This window comes from Clytia hemisphaerica, unplaced genomic scaffold (assembly GCF_902728285.1).
Source record: "Clytia hemisphaerica strain Z4C2 unplaced genomic scaffold, Clytia hemisphaerica genome assembly, whole genome shotgun sequence".
Taxonomy (NCBI): Eukaryota; Metazoa; Cnidaria; class Hydrozoa; order Leptothecata; family Clytiidae; genus Clytia; species Clytia hemisphaerica.
Window position 1 is genome coordinate 566,864 of NW_027104129.1, and position 17,815 is coordinate 584,678.

The window sequence follows — 17,815 nt, forward strand, 5'->3', positions numbered from 1 at the left end:
AAATTTAACTCACTTTAGCAATATTTAATCTCCGAGTTTCTATGTCCCTAATTATCCTTAATTACTACCAAGTGATGAGGACATCACTTTTTCCGGCCCCAAAGGTGTCGTGTTTCATTGAAATTCTGAGCACAGGTGGTTAATTAAACCTTCGATTCGTGCAGACACCCGATGTTACATAATCTCAGGAAGCCATTTACCCCATTCCCCATTTCCCCATTTTTGCATGAATATGAAGTCAATATCAAATTATATTTGGTCCTCAGAAGGCTATTTTCCCATTACCCCTTTTGTTTGACCCCTTTAACTACTTTCAAATCCCCTATTTAATTTACCTTCCTGTTAAGACTCCCTTATGTTTTATTTTACGACGACTTTGTTATTTTAAAATGCTAAAGCTAACGCCATTAACTCCCAACCCATATTATGTAATCAGGTAATTAGGATTTATTTTAGGAGTAGGGACCTAGTATATATAGAGGCCAAATTTTCTTTGTAAGTAGACAAGAGAAGCTATTTCAACCTTCATCGATTTATTTTCACAATGTAAGTGTAACTCTTCTTCTTGTAATTCTAGGAGCTGGTTATGTTAAAGATTACTTTTATAGGAAACTAACTTTGTCAAAGTTCATTCTGCACTCGTCTCCCCTTTGTTTTGTTTATTTTATCTGATCATGAAATTTAGTAAGTTCGAAGTCAACATTTTAAAAACCTTCTTTGAGTTAGAATTCTTAAAAGTAGAATTAATATTTCTAGATTATTTCCACCAATTATGCAAAAACCCCTTTTCAGATTTTCTTTGTTCCAATGAAAATTAGATTATACAAGGATAGGACAGGTAGGGCCTCGACATGGAGGTTCTACCGAGATATCCGCCCACCTACCCCCTCTCTTTTTCAACCCTTCCCTCGAGTGCAGAAATGTTCCTTTCTCCTTTTCCCTTCCTCTTTTGCTGTCAAGAGCACATCAACTACCCTCTTTATTTTTTTGTCGTTATCTTTACTAAATAGAACTTTTTAATTGACATAGAAATCTCAAACAAGAGATTTCTCGGGAGTTTCTAAGCATCGACCAGAAATGGCGACCACGACCAGCGACCAGAGACCACGACCGGCGACCAGATAAATTTGGGCTATCGAGTTTATCTGTTCTCTCCACCTAGAGAACGTCCAAGTCAAGTCCTAACATAGCTTCCAAATGAATAGTTAAGCACATGGCGGAAAATTATTCCAGCTCAGAATACAAAAAAGTGACCTCTGACATAGTCCTTATAAAAACACTGGTCTGGAAGTAGACTGGCACGCCAGTCGGGCTGGAACGGTATCACGCGGGAAAAGTGAGCGTAGGAGTTAGGTAAGCGTAGGAAGAAATTTTGTCGGCGGTAAGGGCTGACAGCTGTTAATCAGCAGCCTCTCACCAACTTTTGCTCGTTCTCCTACGCAGCTTCTATTCTAGCAAACGCCCGCCACCTTTATGTTCCCGCCCTCTGACATGATTAATTAACAGGCTAGTTTGCTAGTCTAGTCTGGAAGCTTATTGTTTTAGCTTTTTGTTAGATTTTTCTTTTGTTATTATCAAAAGATGATAATCGATTTGCTCAGTTTTTGATCACGTTACCAAGTACTCCTTTTGGGATTGGTTTAAGATTTAATCACATGATCAAAAAGTGAGCAAAACAAACTAATTTCTCAACGCAAGTTCCAGTATGAAGCAATGGAAAGAAACAAAAGGTTCCCAGACCATCAGGGTTTATACGGAATATGCCTCTCAATAACCAGTCATTTTTCTTGACAAAGTTACTCTTTTTTACAAAAATATTGACAGGGTCATTAAGTTTGATGTCTGAAAGCTTTATTACACCGGATATTTTAATTATGCTGAATGAAATGCCTTTAATATCAATAGATAGAATTTGTCAGTCGGAAAATATTAGAAAGGGTAGTTTTAGAGATGAATCTAATCAATTATTTTGATGACCAAATTACTAATTTGCAACAAAATAATGATCTGGTGATTAGATACAAAGCTTCTCAAACCAATCTTAGCAAAGTTTTTACCACTAATCATTATGCTGCTTATGATAGTACTACAAAAGGATAGAATTGACATCCTTTTCAAGTTTCAAGAGCGTCGAATTGACTGTTTTACGCATTTTGCACGTGACTCTAATTTTATGAGACAGGGGTAAGCTTACTTTTCAATACAATATATCCAAATGATAAGGAGATACACTCTACGCTGGTGACAGAGAAAAACTCGATAACCTAAATTTATCCGGTCGCCGGTCGTGGTCGCTGGTCGCGGTCGTCATTTCTGGTCGATGTTTAGAAACTCCCAGAGATTTCTCAACCTTTTCCCTCTCTCTTTACAATCAAAAGAAGTCCATTTTTACCCTTTCATCATGGTTTTATTCATCATAATGAAGTATTGTCTCACTCTCTCTAAGTTCAAACTAAATTTAATTATATTGATTATATTGAACTTGAACTATTAACCTTGACGTAGCCTATGACGTAGAAAGTAGAAATTTTTACTAATCAAAGAAAAAATCCATTTGAAAATCCCTTCCACAACCCTGAGATAATACCCTTCAACGAACCCTAAAAGACGTTGGGGCCCAATGCATCTTTAACCCACAGTAAGGACTTAATATAGAAGATAATACAATTAGGAATCAAACAGTTAGATTTTTTAAGACTATGAGAAATATTATAATTATGTCAAATCACAACGATTTTGAAGCAACACAACGTAACGCACTAGGTACAATTCGAACGCATCTTTGACAAGACTGGGATTCATCAGTAAAAGAGACCCAAGACGCAAGAACTGGCTCAGGCAACTTATTGATTCGAAACAACCAAAATGAAAGGGTATGCGAACATCCAATACAAGGTCCAAGCTGTCAAGCGAAGTATACACGCATTGTCTAATGACCGCACACAATACACGTTTTTTTCTTTATTAGAACCCCGTTTATAAGAACATTTAGGCTGAAATTCGTCGAAAAATTAAGAACATCGTAAGAACATGCCCAGCCTCAGTTTGGAAAAATATGACAAGAAACTACAATTTTTTCCTCTTTTCAAGGACTTTCAAGCAGTTTTAACCAAACTTAGGGATGGATTTTCTAAAATCGAGAGTCAATATTGTCCAAATTTTACCAACTTAAAGTGCTCTTTATTTTGCATGATGTTGTCGATTTAAAGTAGTCCGAAAAATTAAGAACGCATTTAAGAACATTTTAGGCTGAAAATTGCTAAAAAAATAAGCACATCCAGGCTCAGCCAAATTTTAGGTGTTCTAATAAAAAAAAAAACGTGTACGTCAGTACCTTAAAAGACATCACCCGAGCATTACCATTAGAACAAAAAATCAGGCAGCAAGAAGAACCCTCTCATTTCCCTCGAACAAACCCTTACAACAAAGAAGATCACAACAAGAAGAAAACATCTTCAAGTAAGTCGACAGGATTCCAAGAATTAAAAGACTTACAAAACCACAAGCATTTCTTTTCTCTTTTTACAACTTTTTTCGGAATTATTATTTTCTTTTTTTGTTTTATTATTTGGCTTAGAGAGCATTATGAGCAAATTTCTTATGGGAGTTTCTAAACATCGACCATAAATGGCGACCACGACCAGCGACCACGACCGGCGACCAGATAAATTTGGGTTATCGAGTTTATCCTCTTTATCCACCTTAGAGTCTTTCTCCTATGATCATTTATTTATCGAATTGAATAGTAAAACTCACCCCTGTCTCTTCTACAGTAATTGTAAAGCCATTTCAACGCTCTTGGAGCATGAATGGGGTGTCAATTTCTATCCTTTTGTATTTTCGGCATCAAATTAATTAGTGGCAAATTTATTGCTGAGATTCATTTAAGAAGCTTTATATTTGATCATTAGATCATTATTTTGTCAAAATATGTCATTTTGACAATGTAAGGACAATAGAATAATTGATGAGATTGATATCTCTAAAACTGTCCTTCCCAGCTTTTCATCTATTCATACTAAAGACATCTTTCAGCATAATTATAATATTTGGTGTAATAAAGTTTACAGGCATCACACTTAATTGCCCTGTCGATATTTTTGTCAAAAAGTGTCACTTTGTCTAGAAAATGACTGGTAATGTCAAAGGTCACTTTTAGTATTCTAAGCTATAGTAATTCTCAGCCACGTGCTCAGTGGTTCATTTGAAAGTCACACCAGGACTCAATTTGGATGTTCTCTACGGTGGAGAGAGCAGATAAACTCGATAACACAAATTTATCGGGTCGCCGGTCGTGGTCGCTGGTCGTGGTCGCCATTTCTGGTCGATGTTTAGAAACTCCCAATTTCTTATATCATGTTGTTTGATGGTACTTGATCGGAGTTTGTCATTGGGGTAAGTCTTAGTCAGTATAGAGCATGCATCGGATTTTTCAATATTTTACGCGTGAAATATCATAAGCTTAATCCCTCCTGTAGTTTTTTCATCTTACAAAATTTCCTTTTTACACTCATATTTTTATGCCTTATTTTGTCCGGAGATATTGAGGTTAACCCTGGGCCGGAGAGGGAAACCACGCTATGCATTTGTCATTGGAATCTGAATAGCGTTTGGGTTGAAGATTCTATGGGAGATTTTATTAAGATTAAACAACTTTCTGCATTTCTGAACATTCATAAATTCGACATTGTCTGCTTGGGTGAAACTTTTCTGAATTCTGAGATAAAAGATAACGATACTAAGGTCCTAAGTCTTAAGTCTCATTTTAAAACTCAGAGTTAAAACTCTACTTTCCAACTTTAGTTTAAGGCGCTTAAAAATCAATTGTGGTGTTCAAAATTACACCGGGAACTCCCCTTTGTCTCAAATATTTAGTGGATGATTGTAGCTCGATAAATAATTAGCAAAGGATCGATACTCAAGACTTTTTTTTGGCTGAATCCTCTATCGATCTCATATTCGGATCGATAAGTAATCAATCAATCACATATCGATCTGTCATCAAGCCATCCCGATGATCGATAAGATCGATCATATAGGTCTGGTTCCTTCTTAAAATTTAGATACTTTTGTAAATTACACCGCCTTTTTCGAGGAGACATTGAAAATTTCATGTTTTTCTCATTTTTCAGAAAATGTCTTAGAAATCCCAAGTTTTTCTAAAATCATTTTGACTTTAATTCTGTGTCGTCCGCCCCCCCCCCCCCCCCATTAACACACTGGAATGGCAGACATTTGCATACACTTTAGAACAGGGGCAGGGGTACCCAATTTTCGACATTTTCAGTGCACAAATACAATGTGGACAGCCCCAATAGTGGTTTAAATTTTCTTATCTATCACGTGGATACAAAATAGGAGATGCATAAGATTTTTTATATTGTTGCTGTAATATCAAAGGGTCTACAGTATTGCTGATATTTTATTGGTTTGATTGTCGTTTGACTGGCTAGTTCGAAACGCATGCAAGTCACAATTTCTCTCAAAAAAACGTTGTAATAGAGCTACAGTACTCTGAGGCCAGAAAGATTACATCATTTAACCCAGAATTCCCTCTCACCAAACCATTTTCAAAAAGTGACCCAGGAGTGGGGAGTGGGTTTGAGTCTGCCCTAAAATTTAAGAACCTTTGTATTAATCCAGATGCGTCCAAAAAAGCAATGGCACAAAACAAGTCAGGAGAAGTTTTAACTTTGGCGAGAACTGAGTTGGGTGTAATCAGTGAAAAAATGACCACCCTGGAGAGGATTTGTTTTCAGACAGACACTAATAATCTTTTTGTTTTCTTTACAGTATCCTGGTCTGCTCAATCAACCTTAAAGGCATAGGCAACAGAAGATCAATACTGGTACCTAATTTTAGGTGAGTTCTCTGTCACTTTCTCAGATTGAAGTGGAAGATTATGTTTTAGTGATTCTAAATAATCGCCCGGTCTATTTCCCCAAGATTAGTCAGTTATAGTCCGAACCCCTTCAAAAAAGACTTTAAAGTGCAAAAGAGGGGGGTCTGGGAGAAAAAGCTTCATAGAAAGGAGATGCAACAAATATTTATGTTATATAATTAATGAAACTCCTTGGCAGTGACAAAATTAAGTAATTATTCTTTGTAGGGGGCTCAATTGGATAGAATCGCATCAACAGATAAATGTTATTTTATTTTAACACACCCCTTTTAATTGAAGATCTTGAGATGTATACATTTAATATATTGAATTTTTTCTGTTTTAGGTATCATTGCATCATCATCAGGTGGAGTGCAACAATAGTATAAATCAGCGAACTTGCATCTATTCAGCTTTCACGGATTTACTTTGCAAACTCAGATAAACTTGAATCTGTTCAGCTTATACGGATTTACTCGACAAACTCGTTTAACTCTGTTACACTTACTTTTTCAGAAAACTCGGCTGAACTTGAATCTACTCGGCTTGCATTGATATACTTGGTATCTACTCAGTTTACTCGGCTCAGATTTATATAGCGAATTCGGCCCATCTTACAGCTTACTCAGCCAATTTGAGTTCCTTGAGTTTGCTCGGTCTAAAAGAAATAAATACATTGATATTGTTATTTAACTCTCATTTCTTGTACCTGTTACCTTCTAAATTTTCCAAAGCATGATTTTTGCGATCCCACCATGCAAAATTTGCGAGTAAGGACTAAAACCCGGCTTTCAAGGAAGCGAAGACAAACTAGATTTGACAAAACCCTGTTTATTGGTTTTTAGACTCTGGGCCTTCATGCCCTACGGCCTCTTGTTTCTTCTTTCTCATAATTTATGCACGAGAGAATAAACAAACAGATAAGAGTACCTTTGCACAGTAATCATCATAAGCACTCGTCAGCAAAAATACCCCTCTCGCCGAATTTCGGCGAGAAGCGGCACTTTGTGGGAAAAAGGATTTACCGAGTATTAAGCAGCCTCTATAGGATGAGCAGAAGCCTAGGGGGGAGGGCGTACGGGGTTTGCGATTTCCGAAATACCGAATTCTGAAAAAGGGGCATAAAAAATTTATAATACCGAAATTTCAAAGCAGAAATTCATGGATTTCCTTTACCGAAACAATTTCAGCATTCCGAAATACCAAAGAGATTTTGTCCGATTTCCAAAATTCCGAAGAATGATTTCTGCAATTTTACGAAATACCGTACGCCCCCACTGTACAGTATGTTCTTTATAGAGTTTTTTCTTTAAAAAAAACGGGTTCAGACATTGAGATCTCGACCTATTGTGCTGTTGTTTCACTTTTGCTAGACGGAATAAGGAAGCAATCATCCATACACTTTCTTAAGTTTGTTTGTTGACTATTTAAACCAGGGATATGTTATAGCGTAGCTGGATGAAGGACGAGAATTCCTTAGTGGATTGCTCCTTTGTCTTTTCTATTGTAAACTGTTCATAATAGAAATCCATCTCTGTCCCCTTAAGTGTTCTGTTTTTATAAGAAAAATGAAGCAGACAAAGTATTCATGCAGTACGTTTGCATATATTTTGCTATGATGTTCCCGCTTTTCATCAAAATGATATTTGCAAAAGATACCCCAAAAGCTTCTTTGTAAATGAAATCTAATTTTATCAGCGTGTGTTATGAATTTGAGAAGCTTTCATGTTTTCTCTTTAAAAATTTTGGATGTAAATATTTTGACAAATATTGTTTCAATTGACTTGAATTTTTTTCCAAAATCAGACATACCGACTTACTATCTGAAAATATCAGTTAGAAAGTGAGGCACCCCGCGGTGAAGCGCGGTATTTCAAATGAAAAAGAGCTATTTATAATCTTACAGAAGGAATTTCTTATAACTTTACTAATGAAAATAATGTTTTTCATTTATTTAAATTGTCATTCACCAATGTTTTACAGACCCTGCTCTTGATAATTAAAAGTTTTTAATCGTGAACAATAAATGCAGCAGCAGAATCATTGGCTAAAATAAAATCCATTTGGAATTTGTAATTAAAAAAGTTTAATTTCATATCAATTTTTAGTCAGGGACAGAGATAGAACAAGGCTTTTTAAATGTGCGTTGGTGCTATGCACAGGTGCACAGGGGGTGCAAAATTGTTTTTGAATTTTTGAAATATCCTCCACCCCCCCCCTAGTAGATACCTTCTGACCACTCCCTAAATTATGCACTCTCCCCCTAGTAGATACTTTCTTACCACTCCCTAAATTATGCACTCTCCCCCTAGTGGATACTTTCTTACCACTCCCTAAATTGTGAGGGTTCTTATTTCCTATTTTATGGGCACTTTGTTTGTCTTTTCTTGAATATGTATAAGATATGTCATCTGTAAGAGTGTCTGTAAGATACGAATTATCTAAATCATTCTCCTTGGAAAAAACAACCCCCAATATTTTAGAAAGAACTAGTAATAGCATACCGCAGTGATTCTAAAAATAGACATCAAAATTACTGTTTGTCCGAGTTCTAATCCCATCATCCTTTGCATTAATTGCTTTTGCAAGTCAATTACACTTTTTGACAATACAAAAATAATAAATTGCACGCATTACGAATCAAGATGAAAAGGATTGTGGGATTGAATTTCGGTCAAATGGTAAAAGTAATAATTATGACGTTTGCATAGCGGTGTGCTATTTATAACGTTTTTACTGAAAATGTGACGTGATGAAAATGAAATGCTGCGATATAAGAATACAACTACAAAGTGAGATAAATATTGTTATTAGCATTACTTGAAATAGGAAAAAGTGAATGGATCGAATTTTGCATTTGACTTAACGTTTGTAGCGGCTTTTGGAGTGCCGATAGTGTATATCAACTTGAAATTATTGCCAACATTATTGGACAGATAATGCTTTTTTCAATTCATCAAATAAAACGCATTGTGCTTCGAATTCCTTGACAGCTGCTTCCAAATTCTTCTTATTAATCTTTTCTTTAGCTTCACCCAACTCTTTTTCTTTCACAGCTAATGCTATTTCTGTTGAAATCGCCACAGCAGCTGCAACTCCCGCTACGACTGCGCCTACAGCAACTGATAGACCAAATGTGAAAAAGCCAGCGACGCTGGCGCCTGTTCCAGCTACACCACCAACCGCGCCAGCGGTTCGTGCAGCAATCTTGAGACTTTCAACGGTACTTTCCAAACTTGCAATACGTGCCTTTTGCTCATTTATAAGACGCTCCTGGTGATCTTTATTTTTCTTTGCGTCAGTGACCTCTTTTTCTAGTTCTGCAAACGTACGCAAGTGCGGTGACGGATCGCATGGAAAACATTGGAGAGTCGACTTGAGGTATTTCATAACAGCCCCCATGTTGTTATCTTTGTTGATCTTACTGTGAAGCCCATAGATAACTTTGGTACAGTAGAACTCGATTCCTGTAGCTTTTTTGATGTCTTTTTCATAGTTTTCCTGAGCTTCCAGGCGGACTTCATCATGTAGTTTTTTAGCATCCTTGTATTCGTCACTATCATCACGATAATCATCTGGGTTACACCACGCTCTCATGTCATTTAGAATCAAGATTTTAGCGGCTGAGCATTTATTGATCTCATTAAAAAGCAAAGAACATTGTCGAATTCGATCTTTGGTTGCCTTATCCATTCTCAAATCAACCGAGAATACAAAGAAGATAGCACTCATCGGACCTTTAGCTTCTTTGATAATCCTGTCATAAAACAGCTTGGTGTTATCTGGGTTGGTATCCGGGATTCCAGGAACATCAGTAAAAGTGACTTTTCCGGAAGTGACAGTGGCAGCTTCTTGCGTACAGCTTTGTGCTGAAGCACTAGTTTTCAGGTAACCATCATCTTTTGATTTTAGCTTCAATAGCTTGTTGCCAATGGTTGATTTTCCTACACCTGAGGGGCCGATCGCCATTAGCCGCATTTCTCCTTTCCCAAAAGTCATATTCTTTGAAGCTCTGGCTGCTTTGTTCCTTTTTTAAGTTTAATTTGTATCTGAAAAAGAAAAATAAGAAAAACTTTACGAAAACTTTGTATGAAAATTTATATCGTTTCTATAGTTTAAAGGCAATGGAATCATTGATCATTTTTAATCGAGTGTTCAATAGATTTTGACCATAGATATTTCTAAACAACTATTTTACTCTTAGACGCTTGATAAACTGAAAGGACCTGGGATTTTTTTCTGGAAAATGATAGTGACAAGAAAAAGGTTTCCGTTTATTAATAACTACCGAGAGTGCTTTATTCAATTTCGACCTAACAACCAATTTCAAACAAAATTCGTAATAATTCATTTTATAATAACTTGGCTAAAATATATAAAGATTCACAAAATTTTACAAAAAATAATTTGCAGTTGCCGGAGTATAAGATTTAGAAATTACTTAAAAGTGCAAATCTCTACTTTATTATGGTGCTTATTCTGGCAACATCTAAAGACTTGAAAGATAAAAATAAGATGCCTTGTCAAAATAACTTCAGGCCAAATTTTTTTTATCTTCCTAACTTTTCCTACAACGCTACAACCCTTACTTTTTTTAAAGCTCATCTTTGCACAAAAAAGAAATTAATACACATTTTCGACCGTAGCCGCCAAATGCCGTGCGGGCATTTTTGTCCGTTTTAGCCTCCTAAAACCGTCCCAGTCTTTTTTGGCACCTATAGACAATAGAAAAAGGCGTAAAAAAGGATTGCATCGAGTTTAGGGGGTAATTAGATAATAAAGTGGCACGCCCCTGACCGCAAGACTACGGTCGAAAAGTTGTATTTGCTTCATCATTCACCAAAATTATTTCTTGTCAAAATTAAAAACCGTTACTGGTTGGCTAAAGTTTTCACGTACTCTAAGAAAAAATATTGGTGATGAATCAATATAATAAACAATTGAAATAATGCTACAATAGATAATAACATCGGAGAAAAAACACTTATCACAGAAAAATCCAACCACATTAGCGCTACTTGAATGGATTCATTTGTGGTAAATAGTTAAATAGGGCTCTGACCATAGTCAAGAGATCGGTTACGCAGATTTAGAGATGAAACTTTTGTTTTGAGTTCCTTGACACTTTTAACAAAAAAATTGTCTTTCTAAGTTGTTACTGAATTTGCTCTATCAAGAGTAATTAGCAATTTAATTACAAAAATGACGTTATGAACCTTAAAAGGACGTTAATAAAATGTTATGTTACCCTCTTTTACGAAAAGTGCTAAATTTTAATGGGTAATTAACCTTTTTGTTTCGAATTTTTTATTAATTGTCTGCAACAGATTGAACTATCCAAAAATTTTCGGAAAAATTTTCTACGACTCTTTTTGCGCAAAAAGCTGGGATGAAAAATTGGTCAAAAACAACTTTTTACAAGATTTTGAGACAAAAAAAAGTTTTACAAAAATTTGTTAGTTCGCCGAAAATAAGCTCCTCAAAGTTGAAATACTTTCATTTTCTTCTTCATTAAATTTTTTCAATGCAATTTTTGAATTTTCCGATTTAGGAATATTTAGCTTGACAGAAAATGTATAACATGCCATAGTTTAATTGGTTACATCAGTCATAAAACACATTTTAAACACGAAAATTATGAAAAATTCACTATGGTCAGAGCCCTTAACTTGAAAAAGAAGTAATTTAATCTCATAACAGATCATTCACTCCGCACAAACCACGCTCTGTTCTAAAGGATATGGCGAATGTGATGATTTGACCTGCTTGAACATGAAAACGAAAGTGAATTGGTTCCATTGTTTATGTATTGTTTAAATATATGATTGACAAGTGATTTTGGTGCGATTATTTTGCATTAGGCAATCAGTGGACTTAAAAGCTCATTTAATATTCATCGCAAATGTGGATGAGAAGGATCAAAGCGGACTGGTTCTCTTACCGGACTTACCGTTAGATTGATTACGTGCTACGCGCGGAGTATCAGAATCTGCTCGGAGATTATAAAGACTATCTGTATTTTACGGTGGAAAAGCTTATAAATTTTTACAAAAATTCGCATGGTTTAAATTGAAAATTACAGCGGGTTAGTTTACATCTTATTTTCCTTCAATAATTTTTGTGAAGCTTTCAAATCTTTCTATCATCTTTTGATAGTCTTCTACCGATTGTTGTAGATTTTCACTTTTAAGCTTATTTTTAGCTTCTTCCAGCTCTCTTTTTTTTTCTTGCATTGGCAAACTCAGGAAGTAAGCAGTAGCGTACCCCACACCTTCAACTCCTTTGCTGGAAAGCCAGTTTATACCCAGTGTGAATGCATTTGCCCACTTATTCTTGCCTCTTTCCTCTGCAAATTGTTGAACTCCAACAAACCTATCATATCGCTCTTTGCATATTGCATATTCCCCTTCTAATCTTTTGATAACCTTTTGTTGATCTTCCTTTAACTTTTCTGCATAATTTTTATCCTTGCTTGCTTTTATCGCCGACTTTTTCAATTCCTCGAAAATGCGAAGGTGCTCAGACGTCACAGGCTCAATACCAGACTTTCTAAGAGTTTCCTTCAAATTCTTTAGTACATCTGTCATATTTTTGTCAGGACTGTATTTCTTACTCAAACCGTATAACACAACAGTTGAATTGAAATTGATACGAGTCGTCTCTCTGATCTCCTTCCCATAGGCTTCATGGCCTTTTTCGCGCTCTTTATCATATTCTGCCTTCCCTGCTAAATAAGCTTTTTTGTCATTATCATCATTCTCATCCAGCTCGTCTGGGTTTGGCCATTGCGCTTTCATATCATTCAAGATTAGAATCTTAAGGGCTGAGCTTTTACTGATTTCATCAAACAACAGAGAGCAATCTTCGATTCGTTCTTTGGTATGGCTATCCATTCTCATATCAACAGAAAAAATAATGAAGATTGCGGTACATTTCTTTTTAGCTTCTTTTATGATCTTATCATAGTACTTTTTTGTATTTTCCGGTTTTGGGTCTGGAATTCCCGGGACATCAGTGTAGAACATATGCCCTGAGTTGATGGTTTTTGGTTCCGTAGTAACTCCTTGGGTAGATGAACTGGTTTCTAGATAATTCGAATCTTTGCTCTTCAAATTCAAAAGACGATTTCCTATTGTTGATTTCCCGACACCTGAAGGCCCCACAGCCATAATACGAATTTCTTTTGGATTTGATGCAGCCATCGATGATGTAGCTAGATAGATGAATTAACTAGGTTAGATAATTTACTACTTGTAGCCATCATTCCTTCCTATTTATCCAGAAATATTAATAAAATCATGTAACACCTTTTATGTTAAAGACAAAAGGTCTAGAGTGAAATCAGCAACCTCGTTTTTTCCCAAACAAGAAGCAAAAGAATTAACTTACTTTTTGGTATATTAACTAATATTTAATGCTTCCTGATTTCAGGGATATGTGATAGCGTAGCTGGATGAAGGATGAGAATTCCTTTGCGGATTTCTTCTTTGTCTTTTCTATTGTAAACTGTTTATAATAGAAATCCATCTCTTGAGTGTTTTGTTTTTATAAGAAAAATAAAGCAGACAAAGTATTCATGCAGTACGTCTGCACCTTTTGCTATGATGTTCCCGCTTTTCATCAAAATAATATTTGCAGAAGATCACCCAAAAGCTTACTTGTAAATGAAATCTAAGCATTGTTTCAATTGAAATGAAATTTTTCCATAATCAGATATACCGACTCGCTATCTGAAAATATCAGTTAGAAAGTGAGGTACCTCGCGGTGTAGCGCGGTATTTTAAATGAAAAAGTGCTATTTATAATCTTTCAGAAAAAATTTCTTATAACTTTCAGTGCCGTAGCAACTGGGGGGCAAGGGGGAGGGGCTATGCCCCCCCCAATGATTTTTTCAAAAATGGTTATTTTGCAAAATGCAAAGTTTTTCTTTTTTAATTTGTCGTAGTTGTCTTTTAAGTGCATGTTTTGAGTGCATTTTCAAGCAATCTAGAGCTCAAATTTTCAAAATTTCCCCCCTCGGACCAAACCATCGTTGGCCCTCGCGGCGTCACTAAACTTCAGCCCCCCCCCCAATATGAAAATGCTTCCTACGGTACTGACTTTACTAATGAAAACAATCACTTTTTTAAATTGTCATTCACCAATGTTCTTGATAATTAAAAGTTTTTAATCGTGAAAGATAAATGCAGCAGCAGAATCATTCGCAAAGAGGAAATCAAAATTGCACGAGTTTGTAATTAAAAAGTTAAATTTCATATCAAATTTTAATGTCAGGGTACAGAGATAGAACAAGGCTTTTTTTTAATGTAAAATCCAGCTACGCTATTACAAATCCCTGCTGATTTCAATCATACAACTATTTTTTACCTAAAATGATTGTGTCCAAAAGTTGTAGCCTCTTAGTCCATTGAGTAAAAAACAACAGAAAAATAGGGTCTTTCGAAGTGCTAGTTCCTATACAAGTTGTAACCTTCGATGCAAAAATTTTACGAGTAAAACTATTTTGAGGAAGTCAGAAGGCTTCAAAATTCTAAAGTCTTCATTTTCTTCTTTATCAAATTCTTTCATTGCCATTTTTAAATTTTCAGTTTCAGGAATAATTGGCCTAACAGAAAATATATAACATGCCATAGTTTTGTTCGTTATATCAGACAGAAGTCTATATTTTGTAGATGGCAAATATGGTCAGAGCCCTTAATTGAAACCCATTTGCCTTTGCCCCCGGGGGATATGTGCGGACGGTAAGGGTCGGGTTTTTCACCTTTCAAAGTCTCTCTTGGCGTCGGAAATAACTGTTTGCGATCTCCTCTATCAAAAACTAAGCCTTACTCAAACATTCAAAAGGGGATTCCTTTTTCCTCTCTTATGTAATCTATCTAAAAGATGAAATAGCAATTAAGTCGTTGCATTTCTTAATTCCCATATCAACTTAGTACTACTTAAGCCTTAAACTTAAACTTTCATGTCTGAACACGACCATAATGTCATTTTTGTAATTAAATTCTTAATTACTCTTGAATAAGTTTTCAAACAACTTGTAACAGCAATTTTTTATTAAAAGTGTCAAGGAACCCAAAAATAGTTTTATCAACAAATCCCATAACGAATTTATTGACTCTGGTCAGAGCCCTTAAATTTGAATCTAAAATTTCGGAATTTAAATCCGTCTTGATGATGATAGTAGGGACCTTTAGCATCTAGAACGGCAGATTGGAAAAAGTACGGCAAGATTGAACAAAAAGAAAGCCCTAAGGAATTGATATCTGGATCGCAGCTAGATTCAATTCTTTTCATATTTATTTTCTCATGAGAATACCATTAATAGACGTTTTCAAATCTCAAGACGACTTCAAAATTCTTTTGTGACGTCGTGTTTAGAACAAATACGGTAAAGGAAGAGTACAATAGTTTTAAATGAATAAATCCCTCGAGAATCATAACGTAATTTTTTATAAAAACTTGACTGCATTTCAAATTTTTCCATGTGATATTAAATCTAGCTAAAATCGGATAAAATTTGCCATTTGATTTTAAGATTTACTTCACATCCCACTTCAAGTCGCCGTCTTAGATGCTAAAGGTCCCTAGTGTCTGGATTCTCCTTACAGAGGATACCCGGTTCTGTATTGAGCGGTCTAGAAGTCGTCTCGTTAGAACTGTATTACGCTGTAGTTTCTACTGTCTGTCAGCTTGCCAGATATCGACACACAGTTTTTCAGATCAAGTGCGTTAATCCGGCGTGAACCACTCACTAAGGAACAAGGCCAGCGCACTCTCACCTCATCCACGATGTACTGTGGAATCGATACCTGGCACAGTCACCGACAGGTTTCTTGAGTTTCTATCTACCCAATTCTCCTCACACGGAAGGGTTGGCCTGTGAAAATGAAGGTACATTCTCTTGCCAACTGAATCTAAACACCGAGTGAGAATCGAGCCCCGACTTCCTGAACGGCAGTCAAGATCGATAACCAATACAATGCTGCACTTTTTTAACGGCTTATTTACACGCTGCAAATGGAATAGGAGAGCGAAAAACTTACAGGAGGATTCAGATATACATAAAAAACAAACCTTTTTCAAGTAATGGAATGACGAATACTTAGTGGAGTGTCTTTTAGTTTAGAGTTTGATTAATTAATAGTTTAATCTTAATTAAAGTTCAAATTATATGGAGAAAAAAGCGTGGAAAAGATTCTTTTTGACTTATTTGATATGTAAGACTTGCAGTAGAATTTCAAAAAGTGTAAAGCAAAAATAGTCATAAAAAATCCGATATTGAAAAAAATCAACAAAAAAAAGCAATTAACGCTATAAGTTTCAACCATTGAATGCCAAAAATGAAATCGAGAATTTTCATTACAGACATTACAGATTTGTAAACAAAAACGAATAAATGAAAATTGATAAGATATCATCAATTATTTCCACTACATACCCTTGGGATATCCGCGTTTGTCCCCCTCCCCCGAACCTGGCCCCTACAGGGTGTCCGGAAAAAAGTATCAAGTTCGAACATGATTCTGAGTAAAAGGTTGTTGCGTGTGTTTAACAAAATGTAAGAAAATATATACCAACAAATTAATTTTTTTCCAACTGTCATTATGATTAAAAAGAATTAACTTTCTTTATAATTTTCATGACGTTAACCATAAAAGAGCAAATTTGTTCCTTTACTGACACTTGTTCTAAAATTGCTTGTGATACAAGATGGAACAAGTTACTTCAAAAGAAGAGAGAGAAGAGAGAGAGGAAGACGTTTTAAATCCAAAGAAGGAACTGAAGTGTGCATTTGTTAAAACAACACTAAAATCTTTCGTAATACAACATGTATCGAAATGTTACCAAGCGGCAGCTATCAGGGTGATGCTCCCAACTGGTTCCAAGACTGAAGTTTGGCTGGCAAGGCAAAAACTGGAAAATAGATTTTCAAATGAGCTTCAAATTGTAGGTTTTTTTTCTTGCGCGACCGCTCTTTATGGAGTGAAGAAAGGAGATGAACAACAAACTATTGCTGGAGTAAGCTTTTGGGTAATGTTTGACTGGCCCGATATGGCTATTGAATCATACGAATGCCACTTGACAAAAATTGTTATTGAATCTGGACTCGATATCGTACACTGCAAAGCTGTGAAAGGAAGAGGTAAGCTTTCTTTGATATTTTTTGTTTTTTTTATTTAAAATTCTTTCACGTGTTCACTCTTTGTTTCGCTCAAATATATATTTTTTCTTGACGAGAGGGGTCAAAAGCTTCAGCTAGCACACAAAGTTGTTTCAACGTTTATCTAACGTTCACAACGGCCATATACCGTTAGATGAACGTTAAAACAACGTTGTATGCCAACTTGGGCGAAACATCTTCTAACTAACGTTCATATAACGTTATACGAATGTTGAAACTACGTTGTATACTAGCTGGGTTAGGACTTTACAAGTTTTTGACAATATAGTCTGGAAACTAGCACACTTTTCAAAAAACCTTAAGCAATTTCTAAAATTTTTTGAGAGGTTCCGGATCTAGCTATAAATGTTGCCTAGGCCATGTAGATTAGAACGTGTCATCAAACATGCGCTTCAAGTTTGAATTTTCTCAGACATAAATTTTGACTAGCTTGTCATTTATACCTAGTTTTTCAAAAAATTAGTTTTTTCAGATACTTTTTTTACGAGTTTTTACGATTTTTTACGGACACTTTGAATTCTTCTCTTCTTGTCCCTTGCTTGTCACTCGTTATCCCTCTTATCCCTTGTTTTTTAGAGGAATAGTTGTTCGGACATTGCGATTTTTTATGGACAGTTTTATAAAGTCTTGTCTCTTCTTGTCCCTTGCTTGTCACTCGTTATCCCTGCTTATCCTCCTTATCCCTAGTTTTTGAAAGAAATAGTTTTTCGGACATTGCGTTTTTTTTACGGACACTTTGAATTCTTGTCTTC

At 35.6% G+C, this 17,815-nt stretch overlaps 1 protein-coding gene and 1 long non-coding RNA gene across 2 annotated transcripts in view; one reads left to right on the forward strand and one right to left on the reverse strand.

Moving 5' to 3' along the window:
* LOC136813642 (uncharacterized) overlaps positions 1-17,815 on the forward strand; it is a 319,208-nt gene that overhangs the window by 243,008 nt on the left and 58,385 nt on the right. The window lies entirely within an intron of this gene.
* Positions 11,348-13,412, reverse strand: LOC136813639 (GTPase IMAP family member 9-like). The gene is made up of 2 exons (XM_067070146.1): positions 13,271-13,412; positions 11,348-13,094 (listed from the first exon to the last, which is right to left on the reverse strand). The coding sequence occupies exon 2, from the start codon at positions 13,081-13,083 to the stop codon at positions 11,980-11,982; it is 1,104 nt and encodes a 367-aa protein (XP_066926247.1). The 5' UTR covers positions 13,084-13,094; positions 13,271-13,412; the 3' UTR covers positions 11,348-11,979.

Bases quoted from the DNA above. Each gene is read 5' to 3' on its own strand.
- LOC136813639 (XM_067070146.1), bottom strand. From the start codon at position 13,083: ATGGCTGCATCAAATCCAAAAGAAATTCGTATTATGGCTGTGGGGCCT.